Genomic DNA, 21,087 nt, shown 5'->3' on the forward strand with positions numbered 1-21,087 from the left:
TTCGTTAATGCATATTAAAAGATGTAGCATAACATTATTTTTCTTTTCTCTGTACTGGTGAATTACAGCTGACAGGTTCAGACAACTGTACGTTTAATGCCAATCAAAAAGCCCTGGGTGCCAATGATTTCACCAAGATCCCAAATGGTATAAATGGTGTTGAAGACAGAATGTCTGTGGTGTGGGAGAAAGGAGTGGTATGTATCACTTTCAATTCATGAGTTAATATCCTTTTGGAATCCTTTTTAATTTATTACTTAATAATGTAAAGTAAATAAATAAAATATAACCAAAAAACTGGTGATCCACTGTTCAATACCAAACAATGCATTTGCACAAAGCCACATTATTATTCACATATTGAAACTAACTTAGGTTACCAACTGGTGAATTTAAAATGATTTAAAATTTAAAAACTCCTTAAATATTACAAGTCTTGAAAAGTATACACAGTATTGTTGCAACAGTGAATAAATCTTTTCAAAATGTGAAACAATGCAGTTGCATTGCATTTATGATGCATTTTCATGTACAAAATTTAGGATAAAAAATAATATAAATCAAAATGAAGCACCCTCTTGGATCTAGCATGGAGGATGAGAAATCCAGATAAACAATTATGTAAATGTGCTTATGGCACTAGCATACTATTTCTGTAATAACATGACTAATGCTTGCTTGTCTAATTAGGGTAGGCTGTTATGGTACCCATGATTCAATTATTTTTTCTGTTTTAGCCATGGAAGAGCAGCTTGTAAAAAGCTGAATTTTTAAAGTAAAATTTTTTAGTTCAGAGCTTTCATCTTTTGACTGATTTTGTGATGTATTACGGTTTCATAAATTAAATGACTCTAATACTGCTTTAGATAATTTATATTTAAAGGTAGGCAGGGAAAGATCCTGATGAGAAATAAGATTGAATCTGGTATACGAGCTTCCAATCTGTTGGTAATCACTGGTGCACAAAAATACAGCTAATGGGGGGGAAAAAGTCTTGTAGATTACGTTACTTTAATTCTTAATAAAAGAATTTCAAATTCTATGATTATTGAGGATTCCTTCTTGTTTGAGATATGAAGAACTTACATGTATAAAAAGCTATTTGTAAAGAAAAATTATACTTCCTTAATGTTCTTAAAAGTTAATATAATAATGATTACATATTTCAAAACATTGAATACATTAAGTGGAATATACCAACTCTGATATATGACACTGTCGGGGTCTTAAGTGTTATATATGTATAACTAGAAGGTATAACTCAGATTTTTATTTTCTCAAGGGAAATGAAAACCATCAACTTTATTTATATAGTAAACGAGTTTTCTGCCAAAATAAAAAAACCTAGTATCTTTTTATATTATTCAAGTGGTCTAATTTTAAAATCAGCACAGAAATTAGGAAAAACAATATTCATTTAAAAAGAGAAAACTTCTGGTGGTAATAAATTTACCTTGCAAAGTTTGAAGACCATTTGTGAATTAATAATAATAAAACTATATTGTCTATTGTAATACTGTACTAACAATATAAAGGAACACCTTTTTATACCTATACTAATAAATAACCTAACATCCAACTACAGTGCCCCCTACAATCCTGTATCTTTTTTATACTCTCATCCCTAAGATGTGTGTTTCAACATTCATTTGCAAACTCTCTTTCACCTGAAGATGACTTAGGAAGGTCTAAACATTGTTCCCTGCTTATGAGTAAAAGTTTTAATACCCTTACTAGCTGTTCTGAGATATTTCAAGTGGGTTTCTTGTTATCATGAATCCACAAAATAAATGGTTTTATCATACATGATTTCATTGTTTAAAATTCCAAAAATTTTGTGAAATTTTGTACATTATCTTTGATGTAATACTGGTAATGTACTTATTTGTTGGTGTGTAAAACATAAAATATGCTGTTGAGATTTTTGTAAATATCTTTGTCTCATTAATTCAAGAACAATGAAAGTTATATTTGAGGAAAGAAAGTATATTTACTTAAGTTTGTAGTAATTAAATATTAATTGTTGTATAGTAGCATGGTTCTAATTATTATTTAGTTACTAACGTGTATTTTTTAATATTTAGATACTGTTACTAGCTAGTTTTGTTGCATTTTAATTGAAATCTTCAAGAAACATGGAACAGAAACAGTCAAATAAGTTAACAAATATATACACATAACCACCCTACATGTTTGTGGTCAACATAAAATTCACAAGCATAGATACCCTTCATTCCATAAGTTAAGATTTGACAACAAAATTGTGCATAATTTCACCAAACCCTTCTCTTAGTTAAATACTGTAATATTTTATTTTACAGGTAACTAAAATATTCTCGCATGTTAAGAACTCTGTACACTTTGTAGAGATAATAAATACATCCACGATAACCTCCCAAGATACAATGATGAGGTTGACCTATCCAACTTCTTCATTCACCTACCAACCACTGATATGTAAATATTCTGCCAACCAGTTGAAAGTGGTAGACTTAAGGATTGAACCCAAATAATAAAATCCATTATAGTAGAATGTACATCCTACTACATACATAGAATGTATATCAAAAAAACATACTACCAACAACAAGGTATGTTACAAGGCCTTGTAACATCTGTTTTGAATATTTTTAAGTCAATACCTTCAAAACAACCATATGAAGTCCAACAGTTTAATAATCAATGTAGATATTACATTGATTATTAATGTACTAACTGAATGGATATCGTGAGATACATTTCACAGAAGAAAGCAAACTCACTATCCCAGACATGATAGTTGTAACCAAGATGCATAGGCTTGGCATGTCCAGGTGGGTTAAGGGTCTGAGGTTAGAATCCTTGTTGCACCAAATATGCTTGCCCTTTCAGCTGTGAGGGCATTATAATGTGATGGTCAGTCCCACTATTCTTGGTAAAAGAGTAGCCCAAGAATTGGCTGTGGGTAGTGATGACAAGCTGTCTTCCCTCTAGTCTTGCACTGCTAAATTAGGGACGGCTAGCACACATAGTGCTCAAGTAGCTATGTGCGAAATTGAAAACAAACCAAGATGCATAATAGAAGACTCATGAATATGGGTAAAATTGTCAACTATAAATCAAACCACCCCAAAAACATAAAAACAGGTGTCATGAACTGACTAGTTATCAGAATGAACAAGTTTTATAATACTGCAGATATAAGAAGTGGTTATAAACAAATTGCTGCAACCTGACTTGATAATGAACACTCAGAATACTTAATAGAGACAAAAGTAAAGAAGATAAAAATCAAAGATAAGCAGAAAGAAAATTAAATGCATAACCACATTTCCCTTTGCCAGAAGTGTCTGAAAACATGCAGAAAATATGTTAAAAATGTAGTCGCAACAGAAGCAACAACATGGTGGATTACAGTTAGTGAAACCACATCACTTAAATATCATTTACATTTTCCCTTGTGAATGTAGTTTCTAATATATTGGAGATTCAAAGACTAAACAGAAATTAAATGCACAAAATTCCAATACAGTTCTATCTCAGTAATTAACTTATTATACCAATAAAGAAGGCAATACAATATTATGAATCAAATTAATACTAAAATGTGAATGATGCATGAAAAAAGAAAGAAAATGAACTTTTACATAACTGCTAAGACCTGCGATTAAAGCCAACAAAGCTTGGGTGCCATTTTTGAAAGCATTCAAGGAAATTAGTTGACTTGTGTCCTAGTGGCAAAACTTTGAATAAGTAGAATGTGCATCAACATCTCTATTGATCAAGAACCATCATTAAATTCTAGAGAAACGTCATCAAAATGGTCCCTCTAACGATAATAGCAGATCAGTAACCAAAATGTAGAGGGAAAACATCTACTTAGGAGTTAGTAACTAGTGGTTCATAAAAGTTCCCTAGTGACTCAGTGGGAAGTTTGAAGGCTTGCAATGTTTAAAAAAAAGAAAGAAAAGAAATCGTGTTTTAACATCAACTCTTGGCACAGTACAGATATTGTTTAGTGTTTAATCATAAAAAAAAAAAAAAAAAGTGTATTTGATGTGTATATAAGAAAACATTGGTTATAATTTTTGTCTGTATTAATTGTTAATTGGATTTAGATGATCATACAGGTTACTAACCATGACAGTGGATAAAATAGAATTTTTTTTATCAATGGGTGAAAAAAACAATTATCGTGTTTTAATAAAATATTTATAAATACCAGATACTTCTCTTTTCTTCAGGTGACAGGCAAGTTAGATCCCTGTAAGTTTGTTGCAGTCACAAGCACAAATGCTGCCAAAATTTTTAATATTTATCCTCAAAAGGTCAGTAAATTACATGTATTTTTTATTACATCTAGTTTAATATCACAATGTACTTTCATTGTATCCAAGTTTTATTTTTGACAAAAACTATTTTCTTTGAACTGTAGAAGAAATGTGAAATTTTATATCAATCGATGCTCATCTATTTCAACATATAACAAATTTATGATTATGATACAAATTGGAGATTTGTTACTTTCTGATATGTTTCTGACTGCAACTTAGTAATAAATTTCTGAGCTTATATTGATAACATTTTTATAGTTGCAGTGACCACAGCACAAGATATTTGTTGGTGCAGATTTGCATTTGAACAAAACAGAGAAATTCTTGGTGATTCAGTGTTAGAACTTGTTTTTCCTACGAGAACATCTAATTGTTTTGTTTTGATACAATCCCTTAATTTAAATGTTAAGACAAGAATTGAATTTTGAGTGAATATGATAGAAATATCAATTTGTCTTGCATACAAAGACATGTTCATATTTATGTTAAATTAATGTTTTGTAAAGAAAAATTAATATTTTGTGATCACCAGTTTCTTTTACTGATTAACTCTTGTTTTTCAATGACAATTTTCTACAAAGTATTAAAGACATGTATGTACTATTCTAGAGTAATTACAACAAGGAGATTTAAGTCAGTTTATTCGTGCTATTGGGACTTTGAGTTCAGTATTATACTATGTAATATATAAAAGTGTAAGAGCAACCCTTCACTTGTATGGAATTAATACCTGCTGAATGTAGATGTACTGATAAGCTGATTATGTTTGATTTCTTATAGACAGTAGCTATAACATTTTCACTGTTTAGAAGTAAGATGTTACAAGTAGAAAGATTGCTGATTTTTAAAAAGAAATTTAATGAAATATCATTGGAGGTGCTAATTTGAAATATTGGTTTAGCCATCTAAAACTAACACCTCTTTACTTCATGCAAACTTTAATTTAAATCATCTTATAAAACAAGACAGCATATCAAGCTTTTATACATATCAGCCATGACTTTTTCATGAGATGTGGCAGTACAGGACATATATCTGAAGTATTCAGAGAGATCCATGCTGCTGGACTTTATGGAATCTACAACTTACATTCTCAGTTGTGATCAGCTGCTTAATTGGTTGCAGCCTATTTATAAACATTTCAACTGGAGTGAAAACTCCTATATGGATATATGAATCCAAGTACTCTTCTGCCTCATATGAACATCTGTGGGTTTCATGAAAACAGTGAAACACTGAACCAAACATGGTAATCTCCAACATTATCTACACCAGAGATGTAAGATGTATAATGTAGAAACCTTTATGTAGTCTGATCATTTCTTCAAACTGAACTCAACCAAATAACAGGGAAGTTTTGATAAACCTTCTTTAGAACACCAAGGGATGTCTCCCATACCTGACTATTTTTGGAGGAAGTATGAATATGGTAGGTAGATGTATTTAAAAGTTGGCTGTACTCCTGTGCCATCACATATGAAACCAGAGAGAAATAGCAGTCGTCTGTAATTTTAATGATGTGTAATACGTGCCTGTATAAACATTGTTAGTGGAGAATGAGATGTCTTTTCCAGCTCAAATATTATGTTTCTGTGATATAAAGAGTTATCTAAGAGATTTAGTTTTTTTATGGATAAAGCCACTAAGGTAACTGTGGGTCATTGTGTTATCTGTGAATTGACATGCTGATTTCTGAATTTGAGTGGAAGGAATAGTTATATGCTACTGAACATGAGTTTGAAAGGATTTATTGAGCATTTTCATAGGTTTTTGTTATATATTAATTTAATTTTCAGTTAAAAAATTAAACTTTGTCAAATTTGTAAGAATGAACATGAACACTTGTAGATTAAAAAAAGTCATGGATGAAGGAGAGATAGACAGTGAAGTGGACACAATATTACAAATGATAAAATGACGTCACTTTTATCGTAATACATAAATATGAATATGTTAACAAAATTGTAACTCATTTGTTTCAACTTTAGTAATTTGTTGTTTCATCAAAATACTACAAAGTTTAAAAAAATGTTATTAAATTTTCCTTTGTTTAAATTTTTCAGATGTTGTAGTACTTGAAAGTTTTCTTATTTAAAACCATTATGGCTGCTATTTAGACTATCCAATAAATAAATTTTGGATGTAAAGTAGTACAAGTAACTAAGGAAATTAATAAAACGAATAGAAACAAACAGGAAATGCGAGTTATAAATACTTATACATTATACACACATATAATAAGGCATAATTGTAGTATCAGTCAATTATGTTAATATTAAACTGAGTGTTCTATGATCTCAAAATTAAAAAGGTTTATAGTTGAACAGCAAAAGCAAGAATGATCCTATTGCATTTTTCAATTCTGTTTCTTAACAAAAATTGTTTTTTAGGGAAGAATCCAAGTTGGATCTGATGCAGATATTGTCATATGGGATCCAAATCAAACTCGCACTATCTCGGCTAAAACCCACCATCATAATGTTGACTTTAACATTTTTGAAGGGATGAAATGTCATGGGGTACCTGTGTATGTAATTTCACAAGGGAGAATTGTTGTAGATGAAGGGGAGGTAATGTATTTATTTTCATCTTGTTTTAAAATTAGAGATCAACTGTACAAGATATTAAGTCTTACTTCCAAAACTACTAGGAACTCTTTTTATTTTATAAGTAGTATATCATTTTAGCCCTAATTTTTTTGTTGTCATGTTTCTCTTTTTATACACTTGAAAATATATTAAACTACCAACTTGTTTTCCAGACACAAGTGTATGAAAGTTTGTTTAGCATTACATGGAGGTTAGCATCCAAAGAGAAATTCTTTACATATTACTTTTACTTGGTTTTTTTGAAATAAATAATAAGGCCTTTGAAAAAAATGTTGTTTTCTTAATCTTTCAGAAAACTCAAATTATTGCATTTGTGAATTATGTTTACTTCATAGTATAAATTTTGTTTTTAACTTAAGATTTTCATTTATCTCAGTTACCATATGCTTCAAGATCTAACACTACTTAAATCACCAGTCATATCATACCCTTTGGTGTGGATTCCTGTATGTGGTGAGGGGTCCTCCCAGGGAAGGTTCTGTTCTTTCTGGTTACCTCCTCTGGGATCTAAACATCCACCCACGTTCTTGCCGTGCAGGAGATTCGTGAAGGGTAGGAGAGGATCCTGGTGGTTGAGGGATCCAACCTTAACACACCACTTTGGCCTTGAATTCCTGTAGATGGGCCTTTGGGTTGCTCCCCTTGTGTCAGTCAGCTGGTCAACCAAGTACCAGTGTTGGATGTTCTCAACAGGTGTTGTGGACATTGTATCTGACGCTGATGTTTGGGTATAGTTCTCACGAAACCCTAGCGTTGCTGCAATGTCCTTGCATGACATTGTAGTGCATCCCCTCGTAGGGCTCCATGGTGGGTATGGTCAGTGGGTACCAAAATTTTCCTTTATTTCCTATGGGTCCTCCTACAAAAAATTTAAATAAAATAGTGAAAAACCAGTAAATAGGTAAACGACCATGTCTTGAAGACTCTGAGCAGCAATCTTCAACATCTGTAACACACGTACCTCATTTTCTTGTATTACATTCTCTTTCAGAAAAACCTTTTGGGCAAATGTCCCCCCTTTTTTATTCAGAAGGGACTAGAGGGTCTTGCTGGCTCTCCAAAGTCAGTAAAGAAGTTTTGATCTGGAGACATTAGTTGAAACATCCACATCCCAACACAGTGAACTCCTCTTGAATTCAAAGGCAATTGCAAATGTACCTATTGAGGTTAACCCTCCTGCTACCTTGAATTTATCACAAGGAGTTATTGTTGAGAGGGATTTGAAGAATGTCCCTGAGTCAGAGATTCTTGCTGATCTCTCCACTCAAGAAGTTTCTGCATTGAGGCACATCTCCACTCGCAAAGATGTAGTTACACTGCAGACATGTATCCTCGTTTTGACATTTACATCACCATGTTTACATGCCACCATCAAGGCAAGTTATCTAAATTGCAGGTACGGCCGTACATTCCAAACCCTGTCCGATGTTTCCAATGTCAAAGGTTCAGCCACTCAAAGACGTCATGTTGTGGTTTTCTGACATGTGCTCATTGTGGTGGCAAGGACCACAATGCCTATGAGTGTGACATGGGCCCACATTGTGTCAACTGCAATGGTTCACACCCTTGCTCCTTTGGTTTTTGCCCAAAATGGTTGGAAAAAAAAGAGGTGCAGCATTTTAAAAGGACTCATAACATTAGTTATCCTGAGGCTCGGAAATTGCTGTCCACCACTCCATCTCGGAAATATGCTGCTGCACTTCATTCCACAACTACAGTGGGAGTGCAGACAGATCTCTATGTGCCTCCAAGAGAATTATTTTCAAAGCAAATTTAAAGCCTTTTGACCTCCATGGTTAAAAAGGTTGACGAGTCGACTTCTACACCAACATTCCAACAAACCCCAAGATCCACATCCTTTGGTTTCAAATACAGGCATTCTTTTGATACATCTTTTTCTCCCACCCCAAGATGCAAATCAATCATTCATTTACATCCTCAGTCACTGGAATCCCCTTCCAACAACAAAGACCTGCCCAATCGACCCAGGGCAGGATCCATGGAGGTTGATAAACCTCCTCTGAATAAGAACAGTAAGGAAAATAAGACATGGTCATAAACAGAAGGGTTCTTCAGTCACTTTGCCTACCCGTGATTAAAAATGGCCACCTTGATACAATGGAATTGTCAAGGTATACGTTCTAATCTGGATGATATCAAAACACTGATTGCTTCCTACCATCCTGTATGTCTTTTGCTTGCAAGAAACATTTCTAAAACCTGCTGATACAGTCACCATTCAGCAGTTTTCTCTATAAATGACATGGATGAGTACATGGAGGGGTAGCACTATTGGTTGATCAGCATGTGCCCACCCTGTCTTTGTCACTCACCACACCCTTGGAGACCGTAGCCATCCGTGTTTCCTTGTGTCATACCATCACTGTTTGTTCTTTCTACCTGTACCCTGGAGAAACATATGATCAATCAGACCTTGATGCTCTTGTTGAACAGTTGCCGACTCCCTTTCTAATCCTGGGAGACTTTAATGGACATCATCCCCTCTGGGGAAGTGCTGTTATTGATAGGAGGGGTTGCTCTGTAGAGCATATGCTCTCTGATCACAATCTTTCTCTTTTCAACACTGGGTTTTCCACTTATTTTTATGCACCTAGTCAGTCCTTTTCAGCACTCCTCTCAGTTTGCTTCCCTTCATTATTCTCCCATTTTTCTTGGAGGGTTGACAATAATCCACTAGGCAGTGATCATTTTCTTATACTTTTGAGAGAGACTGGCCGTGGTCGATGCCACCCTACCTGCGTGCCCCAGTGGAAGCTGGATCAGGCAGATTAGTCCACTTTCACTGCTCTTGCAGAATTTGATCATGCTATTGTGAGTGAGCCATCAATAGACAACTGTGTGGCAGCAGTAACTGGCTGTATTATACAAGCATCTTCTCATTGTGTATAAAACCTCAACACGTTTTCCACGATATCCTCGTCTGTGGTGGAATCTTTCTTGCCACTTGGCACAGAAGGCTCAAAAATGGGCCTGGGATACTTTCCATAGATATTCCACACTATCGAACTGCATCACTTTACAACGAGCCCGTGCACATTCTAGGTGGGTAAGACATCAAAGCCAAAAGGAATCTTGGATTAAGTTCACAACAAGCATATCTTTTAACACAAGTTCCAAGGTCACATGGGATAGGAATCGAAAGGTCAGTGGGCACTACAATTCTGTCCCCCTCTCAATCTTACTCTCTGATGGTCAAGAGGTAGCTGATGTCCAGAGCATTGCTGATACTCTAGGTGAAAGCTTTTGCAGGGTATCTAGCACTTCTGGTTGTTCCTCCACCTTCTTGGCCAGAGCATTCACCTCTTTCCTTTGGAACTGACTCTCTCTTTGACTGTAATTGTCCCTTTACACTGGTGGAACTGAAAATGGCCCTTCATCGGTCTGGCAGTACATCTGTTGGACCTGATGATGTACACTATGATATGCTGTGCTATCTCTCTCCTGCTTCTATTCATATTCTTCTAATTGTTTTAACCAGATCTGGCAGGAGAATGTTTTTCCTAATGCTTGGCACCAGGCTATTATCTCGCCTTTCAGATTGTGCGTTCAAATCACTGTTACACCAAACGTGCTCGCCTTTTTAGCCATGGGGGCATTATAATATGACAGTCAATCCCAGTATACATTGGTGAAAGAGTAGTCTAAGAGTTGGTGGTGATGAGTAGGTAACTTCTATCTAGTCTTAAACTACCTAATTAGGGATGGCTAGTGCAGAGAGCCCTCATGTGGCTTTGGACAAAATTCAAAAACAAACAATCAAAAGATATTTTGTTGTCTCGAATGATAACAAAGTTATTCAAGTTTCATTTTGGTATATTAATTTTTAAACACCCTGTACATGAATTTTAATAGAGAAGGAAAGTGGTTATTCAGGTGCTAGTATTAATTAATTGTTCTAGAACAGGAGTGAGGTTATAGAGGTGCTAGTAATACGTTAATTGTACGTTATTCATATACATTACACTAGAGACAATAACATATTATAAAATAGTTAAACCTTTTCAGTTGTGCTTTGGAAGATTTTACTATTATTTCCAAGTAATCTGAACAAACTTAGCAGCATTTTGTTCTGTGTTGTGAGTTTAAGTATGGTTGTTATCCAGCATTGTGAAATGGAAAACATTTTTACTCGTGAAAATGATGATAGTTAACAAGGAGTGATTGACTCAACAGCTTGTTTATAAACTCTTGTATTTTGAACAAATTTTTTTTAGAAGATAATGAATTTTGACATATTGTTATGAAACTAATAGATGGTTGAATTAAGTGTGTGTTTTCTTTTATCTGGATCTGTTGTACCAGTGTAAGCCACATTTTACTTTCTTGCCATCGTTACGACTCTCAACGACAACACTATTTTAAACATGTTCTGTCCCAGGGTTTGTCCATAACATTTGACAGTGTTATTAGTGATGGTGACACTGTGTACCTTGATAAAGTTTTTAGTTTTTTAATGGACATTAATCTTTTTAATCTCATTTAAGTGTTTGATATTTATTCATTACACCTTTTTAATTGTGGTTCCCTTATCAGAGCCTCAGTCTCTCTAGTTCAATTTGACATTGGAAAATGGCCAGAACATTAAATAACTCAACACCAGAACTGGAAAGTCCAACTTCAGGTGACTAATGCTGCTGTTTCAACTACTTGTTAGTCATCCTGACGAATTATTACAATTTTGCTGCATGTCTTTTAATTCTTTTATTACTTTACCTTTCGGTACTGGCCATAATGACACATAACCCGGAACCAGGACTGGAAAGACCAACTTCAGGTGACGGACGGTGGTTCTTGTAATTACCTGTTAGTCTTCCTGGCAGGTTAGCATCATTACCATTATGCTACAGAGAGTCCTTTACAACTTTGTAGACTGGATGTCAACATTGGTTTTATGCCAATTTGTTTTAATTGCTTTTTTGTGTTTACCTTCATTTCCTTTTATGAATTTTAATACAATTGCTTTACTTTTACCTTTTTACTTGACATTTGGCTAATCATTATTATGATTTTGCTTCATGTCTTTTAAAACTTTTACTATTTTACCTTTTGATAATGGCTGTTATGACACATAACCTGGAAACAGGACTGGAAAGGTGAACTTCAGGTGACTGACGGTGGTTCTTGTACTTGCCTGTTAGTCTTCCTGGTGGGTTATGATCATCACCATTATGCTAGAGAACGTCCTTTTCAACTACTCTTACTCTGCTTTCTCTCTCAACATTGTAGACTAGGTGTTAACATTGGTTTTATGTTTTTCTGTTTTTCAATGCTGTTTTGTTTTACCTGCATTTCCTTTTATGTATTTTACTACATTTAATTTATTTTTACCTTTTTACCAGATGTTTGGCACAGATTGCCTAGCTGCTTTGTGCCATAAAACTAAACCAACCAACCAACCAACCAATCATATCATACACATACATAAAAATATATAAAATGAGCGTAATATATTTTTCAAGTTTATCGACTTCATACTAATGTGTGTGAAAAGTGTATTGTTAAATGTATGAAAATATTTCAAAAAGAGTTGATGTATAAATAAAAAGTTAAATAACATCAAGAACTATTAGTGTCATTTATATTTATGAAGCACAATATTATTTTACCACTGCAAATTTAAAAAACCTTTGAACTCATTAAAGCTAATTTGGCTTTTGTTCCTGCATTTAATTGTACACAAAAGTAATTTGTTTTTCTCAAATAAAATTGCTACATATCTTATATTTTATCCTCATTGAGTTTTCTTGATACTGCAGATCTGAATACTTTTCTGTCATTTGGTACATGGTTGTTTATCTCATGCTTGAGATCAGTGACAGTTGTCCTTCTGTCTCATAGGCTGAATAAACAAAGATACTTAACATCAGTATCATTGAGTTTAGGTGTTCTGCCTCTTCTTTTCCTATTTTCAAACTTACCTGTCTTGGTCTCACAATCTAGAGTGTACTTGACAGTGTTTGGGAAGCAGTTCATGTCTCCACAAGTTGTTGGACAGTCCAACCAGCATCACGTAAAACTTCTATTTGTTCTCTGCTTTACTGTCAATTCTCTATGCTTTTTAGGCCATAGCATGAAAGAAAACACTTTATATATAGTGTTAAACACATTTTTTTCTCAAGGATTATTTGGGAAGTGTTATTAGATTCATTTTTTCTAACATACCAGTACCATATGCTAGCTCCTTGCTATATAGTTAAGACAGTGCATGAGGTACTATGACAGTTATTTCACACTTAAATCTGATTAAATTGTCAACAGGTATCAGTGAAGCATTACCATAGTATCGAAATTTACATATTGTAATAGCATGGAAGAATTAGCCCAAAATATGGAAGAAAGACAAAAAAAACCAACAAAAACACACTACTATTCGAACAGTTTTGCTCAGTTTTGTGTAGATAAATGTTCACATCATAACACAAGAAATCTGTATAATTTTCAAACTAGTAATAATGCTTATTGGTTATTTGTCAGTTTACTGTTATACGATCGAAATGCTTCTAAGCACAAGTAGTAACAAGTAAAAAAAAACTAATCACACTGTTTACAATAGGACATTTAAAGAAGAAAGGTTACAGATGTTAAATGATTTCAATTTCAATGAGTAGTAATTTTTCATTTTTTTCACCAACATTGCAGTGTGTTTTTAAATTTATTGGAAGTTGTAGAAGAAATTTTTTTATAAAAATTTAGAAATTGAATGTTTTCACATATGTTTTTATACCTATTAGCTGCATGTTAGTCAAGGAGTTGGCCGCTTTATTGCTACACCAGTGTATTCTCCTTATGTCTATGGTTGCATTAATCAAAGAGATCAGGTGAGGATATTATGTAATAACATTTGGTTTCAGTTCTATTACAGACAAGATTGTGTATCAGTAATGTTAAGAAATGCTGTGTATATTCACTTAGTTTTTCATTACTTATGTGCAAATCAAAGATGTGTGTGTGTGTGTGTGTGTGACTGATAACCAATGTATAATACAAAATTAGAGAAGAAATTCTGATAATTGACAATCATTGATCTTTTAGTTGGTGTTGCTTTACAGAACTTTTTTCTTCTTTGGAAATAAAGTTTTTGCTGTCAATATGCTGTATTTTTCTTCCATAAAATAATGTGTTTGATTTCATAGTTATTTTAATGAAGAATAAACATTTAAATTATTCACTAGATTAGAAAATTTGATAGTATTTTAATATTTGTTAGTTCAGTGTTAGGTGGTAAAATTTTTAATTTTATAAATGTTAAAATGTAAAATGACTTTGGGAAACAGTGAAAACACTACTTTGTTTCATCCAGGTTGGTATATCATGTTTTTGAAATGATATGCTTTTTATGGAGTGACAGTGCAATTACTGTACTCTTTGTTTAACAAACAATTTTTTTAAAATGTGTGCACTTCCACATGTCTTTGAACTTTTCTTTGTGCTTGAATAGAGAATCAAAAAATAAATTTAGATATAATTAAAAAACAATTCAATTGAAACAAAACTTGCATCACATTTTATTTCTTTTAGTTTTAAATTTCTATACAACAGCAAAACAGATTTTAATATTGTTAAAATTATCCAACGTTACTTGAAAACTTGATTCTTTGACAATTTTCATCTTGTAAACCAGTAAAGGAAATGGAAAGAATATTTGAAAATAACAATATAATTAACGAAGTAAATATATGTTTGTTTATAAAGTTCAGTTTAACAATATTGAATAATCTAAGGAAGAACACCTATAATTTGAAATGAAGAGTGTTGCATTTTTCGTTTACCCATAAGAAAGATAAAACAAAAGGAAAGTATTCTTCATTGTTCAGCAGTAAGCTTCAGTCTTGTGACACTAAAATGAATGGTTCTGTTCCCCATGATGGATACAATGCAAGTAACAATAAAAACCAACAAAGGGACTTTGTGTGTCCAGGTGCTGGTAATACATGTTGTTCCAACATGCATGTGCAAAAAAGAAAGTTGAGTAATGTTTCTATTATTTGAAATAATGAAATTCAACTGAATATCTTCTTCTAAAGGCTTGTAAGTTTTATTTAATTAAATTAATAAACTTCTACATGGCTACTGTCATTAGCTATAATCATTCTAATTCTGCATTCAGATGCAAAGAAGATATTTTTCCAATGGATGGATTAGACAGTATCGCAGATGAGATTCAGTTCTTCTATATTTCTCATTTTGTTATTGTTGACCTTTGTTTTCAAAGATGGCAAACAGTCCACACAAATAAGTCCAAATGGGTGAAATCTGGAGAACTCTTGAGAATTTATCATTCAAAAACACGGTCTGTTCTGAAATCTGAAATAAAACCCATTCATAAATATTAATTAACTTAATGAAAATTAAAAGCCTTCTAAAGATATTGGTCTGTTATGGCCAGGTGGTTAAGGCACTCAAGTTGTAATCTGAGGGTTGCAGGTTCAAATCACTCTTACACCAAATGTGCTCACCTTTTCAGCCATGGAAGCATCATACTGTGATGGTCAATCTCAGTATACATTGGTGAAAGAGTAGCCTAAGAGTTGGTTGTGATGAGTAGCTACCTTTCATCTAGTCTTGCACTACTTAATTAGAGATTAAGATGCAATACTCAATTCGTGCAGATAGCCCTCGTAGCTTTGGACGAAATTCAAAAACAAACAATCAAAAGATATTTTGTTGTCTCGAATGATAACAAAGTTATTCAAGTTTTATTTTGGTATATTAATTTTTAAACACTCTGTACATGAATTTTAATAGAGAAAAAAGTGGTTATTCAGGTGCTAGTATTAATTAATTGTTCTAGAACAGGAGTGAGGTTATAGAGGTGCTAGTAATACATTAATTGTACGTTATTCATATACATTACACTAGAGACAATAACATATTATAAAATAGTTAAACCTTTTTAGTTGTGCTTTGGAAGATTTTACTATTATTTCCAAGTAATCTGAACAAACTTAGCAACATTTTGTTCTGTGTTGCGAGTTTAAGTATGGTTGTTATCCAGCATCGTGAAATGGAAAACATTTTAACTCATGAAAATGACGATAGTTCACAAGGAGTGATTGACTCAAGAACTTGTTTATAAACTCTTGCATTTTGAACAAGTTTTTCTAAGAAGATAATGAATTTTGACATATTGTTATGAAACTAGTAGACTGTTGGATTAAGTGTGTGTATTATAAGTTGATTTAATATTTTATAAAAACGTTATATTTTTGTCATGGCATCTTTTGAACTTATACATTTTGAGCAGATTCTGTATATTCATATTGGATATTTCCTTCTGCTTCATATAGATTAGACAACCACAAAAAGTCCAACGAGAACCATACAAAGAATCCATTAACAACATGGTAAGAGATGATATTGAACAAGAGTTTCAGAAGGACACTTGCTGTGTTCTTAGCCAACAACCAGAATTCCATTCTCGTCCTCCAACTCGTAGTGGAGCTCGTAACCTTCAGGATTCAACTTTTAGTATCACAGGTACGGTTGTCATCAATATTTAATAGTAACTTTAGATAGATGTGAATAGTGTTGCTTTGACTGCATGAAGTAGCTCACTCTTGCCACTCATTTTGCTGTAGATAACCTATTTAACAAGTTTTACCAACCCAGTCAGATAGTTGTAACATACAAAAATTAGTCTAGAAAAATGTTCTTATTATAAATTTAAAATATTGACTGCCATAAATAAAGCTAGGGCACATATTTAAACTGCTAGAAACTGCATAAGCCTATCTGACTGTTCTGCACTGGTTTCTTGATATCCATTTAATGTGATAGGACCTATCTTTACAATCATAATTGATTATAAAATAATCAATGTTAATTATTTATTTCAAGGCTATATGAAGGACAAACGTGTGGTTCATAATATAACACAAATGATCATTTTATTTAATATAAGGACTACAATTTCAAAAAAAGTTATCACAAAGTTCAGAGCTGAAGTTTCGAGACAAATGAATAATTATGATGCTCATTGTTGAGATGGTAGACAATGAATAATTACAAGTTAAATATTCATTAAAGAATGAAAACTTATGAAATTTAAATTAATTCTGTCATCATGGGTATCCTTAAGTGCACATGACATGAGGTTTCAGTGTCTTATGTTCAAAATTTATTAAATAGTTTTTGCTTATGTTGTACCAATTGGTGTAGCATATAATCTTAGTTAATAATCCATTTTTAATAGTATCTAAACTTTAATTTCTTAAATCTAAAAAGACAGTATTTAAGAAATTACATTTTCTCTGAGCATCCTTTTCTCTGTTTTGTCCATCACCACTGCAAAAAGTACGAAATTAAATGTAAATTACCTGCTATAAAATTGTTACTTTTCTGACAAACCATAATTTTATAGCTATAAACTTTGTTTTATTACAGAGTTATTGAATAGAAAATGAAACCCTCCTGTCATACTTTCTTTTAGGATTTGTTAGCAGTTCTCTCTTACATTTAATTATATATTACCTGTAACCAATAGGAAGCCAGGGTTTTCAGCTATCAAATGGTGTATGATGTTATGTTCTGAAAGGATAATATCATTAGTTTCAGTCTAAATGCAAGCTTCATTCTTTTGAGAAAGCTAATGACTAGCTTGGAATAATTTCTAATGGGTCTTGTTGCATAGATAGAAAGCCAGTAAATTATAAGAGTTATGGAAGAATTGTATACTTTTCTGTATTTCATTATTTTGTGTTCTTTGATGTAATATTTAATTAAATAAAAATTGTTTTGTGTGTTACTGACATCAGTGTAAGAAAATGTAGGGTTAAGTGTCATTGAGAAGCTGCAGAAAGAAAAAAGATTGGGTAAGAAGTTCTTGTTTTTTATTTATTCGTTATTATAAAAGTTTCTAAAAAGTGAGAATGAGTATTTTTAGATCAAAGTAGCTCTTTGTTAATCTAATTTGATTGCATGATGTGATCTTCACATTCCCAAGGTAATTTACAACTTATAATGATGAAAATAATAATCAGATATAGTACAAGGACCAATAACATTTAATTATAAAAGGTGTATACTTTTAGAAGCATAAAGCTACTTCGGATAAACGAAAATAGTTTCATGTTACAATTTCAAGTCATTCTAGGAGGAAGACAAGGGTAATTTTGATTTATTTCAATTTTGTTTTGGTGGTTACAGGGTGAGTAAAATTGATTTATCTTTTATTATATAAAGATGTATTAAAAACAAATGTTTGAAATGTATGTAGAAAATTTTAGGGATTTCACAAAAAATTTGTTTTATTTCTGAGGTGAGGGAAAAGTATTTTTATTCTCCGTATGAAAATCACTTTGTACACAGACTATTCAAAACAAATACTCAATACATTCTTGGACAAATCTTTAGTTTATTAAAAATACTTCACTAAAAATGTATGATTCTTTGTATGTGAAAGACTTGTGACATTAATTGAAAGACTGCCAAATTTTGTGAAGATTTACACACTATATTGAAAGTTAGAAGAACTAAACCTATGAAGACTTTAAGAAGTTCAAAGAGGCCATGTGGTTAGTCTAATTTACCAAACCTGTGTTAAGAGAGAGTTAGCATACTGTACTCTTGGCAGACACCATGGGAAACATTGATGTCATTCATAGTAATAACACCATGGTAAAAGCAAAACAAATATCAGAAAAGATTGACATATGAGTATACTTTTGATCATCAGGTGGCAAATTCTACATAAGGTATAACTAAGTTTTTTTTTATTTCTAACAACACTGCATTAAGCTTAGGTTCTGAAATAAAAAATAATAGGTAACAAAATGTTTACATTTTCTTGTTTCTGGGCAGAAAGTGCTATTTTCCAATTGCTTATGCCTAAAATATATTGAAAAGCCCCATTTTTCTCTTCAATCTTTGCTTTTGTGACCTGGGTTATGAAATTTTCAAATTTATCCATTTTCCAAAACATTCCAGGTAGATTCAGTGCTGAATAGCTGATAGATAATTTTCTTGAACTTGCACGAACTTTCTAGAATGTTGTGGAACTCATGAGAATTTACAGGAACTTTCCATAGTAATACACATGCACGCACACAATTGCTACTTCTGCATGGTGGACCCTTCGAAACGTGGGGCTGGCAAGAATGTATCTGCTTTTGTGTATCCAGACCTTCCATCATCCATTGCCCCAGAACCACACTGCCCTGAGCTCCCTGTACCCACTTTGCAAGAGAGAAAGCAGCTATCTTCAGAAGAGAGCAGCAAATCAAAAGATTAGGTAGACGTTGAAGATCCAGGTTATAATTTCAGAGGTGCAGTTGGTAAGAGAAACCATACTACCCCAACCAAAGTGACCTCAATGACTTGATCAGAGATCTTGATCTAACAAAGTTGAATGCCGAGCTTTTGACATATAAGCTCAAGAAGTGACATTTGGTAGATGAAAGTGTAAAAGTTGCAAGTTAAAGGAAGTGTCACCCATAATTTTCAAGCTTCTTCACTCATCAAGATGGGTTCTGCTTCTGCTACAATGTATCTGGTCTCTGTGAGACAATTCGAATTCCCTGTAACCTAAACAAGTGGTACTTCATTGATAGCTCACCTAGAACACTCAAAGCTGTACTGCTCCATAACGAGAATAAATTTGTCTCTTCCTCTGTCTTATTTGGTGCACCTCAAAGAGGAATACAACAGCATCAAGACCTTGATGTATGATGAGTATGGCTAGGAGGTTATTGGAGACTTCAAAATGGTGGCATTCATGATGGATCTCCAAGGAGGCTTTACCAAGTTTCCTTGTTACTTTTTCCTTTGAGACAATAGGGACACTGCAGCACACTACAACAGGAAGTACTGGCCACAGTGGACTGAGTTCTCTATGGGAAGGAACAATGTCAAGTGTGAGCCACTAGTGGACCTATAGAAAATGTTGTTCTCACCATTGCACATAAAATTGAGTCTTGTGAACAATTTCTCACACATCTTGATAAGGAGCCTGCAGCCTTCAAACACCTTCGAGACTTCTTCCCTAAGCTGTCTGAGGCAAAGGTCAAAGCTGGTGTCTTCCTTGGTCCACAAATAAAGAAAATTCTGGAGTGCACAGAATTCCCCAAGAAGCTCAGTAGGAAGGGAGAAAAGCTTGAAGCAGCTTTGTTGCAGTAATTCAGGTCTTCTTGGGTAATCAGAAGGCTGAAAATTGTGTGGAACAGGTTAAGGCTCTGGTGAAGAACTATGGCAAAATGGGCTGCAGGATGTCCCTAAAAGTCCATATCTTTGACACTCATCTTGATAAATTCAAGGAGAACATGGGAGCAAACTCAGAGGAGCAAGGCTAGCGCTTCCACCAAGATATACTGAACTTTGAATGCCGCTACCAAGGAGCGTATGAGGAAAACGTGATGGGAGACTATTTACATAAGTCACAAATAACAAAACTACTTGCTTCTAAATTAAAATCTTGATTCATATGTTTTATTCAGACATTATGCAAATGAAAATGTGCAAATTGCCCGTTTTTACGTTGAAAATAGTGTAATTTTTAAACTTTATCCAGGCCACAAAAACAAAGTGTGAAGGCAATAACTGCCATTTCCTGTACTTTTACAACATAAGCAATTAAGAAATAACACACACTATGCAGGAACAAAATTTGTTACAGTGTAATCATTGAATTCATTAAAATACTATACACTTTACTTAGGATGCTGGAATGAAGGTAAATTTGAGTTTGAATTTGTTAAATAACATTTGTGAAGCTATGACAGAACTATCATATTTGAAATTGTTTACCATAGCTTCATAAATGTTGTTAGAAATATCAAAACAGCTAGTGCTTTATGTAGCTGTTACCTAATTATGAAGTTGTGCTTCAAACTTTTTTATTCTTACCCTGTTGGAACAGCAGTAACCATAGGTATTTACAGTGCTAAAATAGTTTGATTTCTCTTAGTGGACACAGCAGATAGTATAATATGATTTGGTATAAGGAAACACAGTTTTTTATTTTACATTTTGTGAATCCGTAATACATCACCAACCAAGCTTAATCTCATAAGAAGTTCTCAGTGATGTTGTAGTAAAATTAGTAAAGTAAAAACTTATTTGGGCAAATATTTATTACATCCTGTAAAATACATTTTTAACAAAATTTGAAATTTGATTTATTTTTTGTGTGAATGTTTCATTTGGTATGT

The 21,087-nt window shown here is 33.1% G+C and overlaps 1 protein-coding gene across 7 annotated transcripts in view; it reads left to right on the forward strand.

The window, feature by feature from the left end:
• The window catches only part of LOC143223208 (dihydropyrimidinase-like), a 105,649-nt gene that overhangs the window by 77,359 nt on the left and 7,203 nt on the right, over positions 1–21,087 (forward strand). For all 7 annotated transcript variants that reach the window (XM_076450817.1, XM_076450819.1, XM_076450818.1 and 4 more), the window contains 5 exons: positions 56–197; positions 4,224–4,307; positions 6,704–6,883; positions 13,675–13,761; positions 16,231–16,420. In XM_076450817.1, the coding sequence (XP_076306932.1) occupies positions 56–197; positions 4,224–4,307; positions 6,704–6,883; positions 13,675–13,761; positions 16,231–16,420 (683 nt within the window). The remainder of the gene's footprint in view (positions 1–55; positions 198–4,223; positions 4,308–6,703; positions 6,884–13,674; positions 13,762–16,230; positions 16,421–21,087) is intronic.

The sequence above is a fragment of the Tachypleus tridentatus genome, chromosome 8, assembly GCF_004210375.1.
Source record: "Tachypleus tridentatus isolate NWPU-2018 chromosome 8, ASM421037v1, whole genome shotgun sequence".
Lineage (NCBI taxonomy): Eukaryota > Metazoa > Arthropoda > Merostomata > Xiphosura > Limulidae > Tachypleus > Tachypleus tridentatus.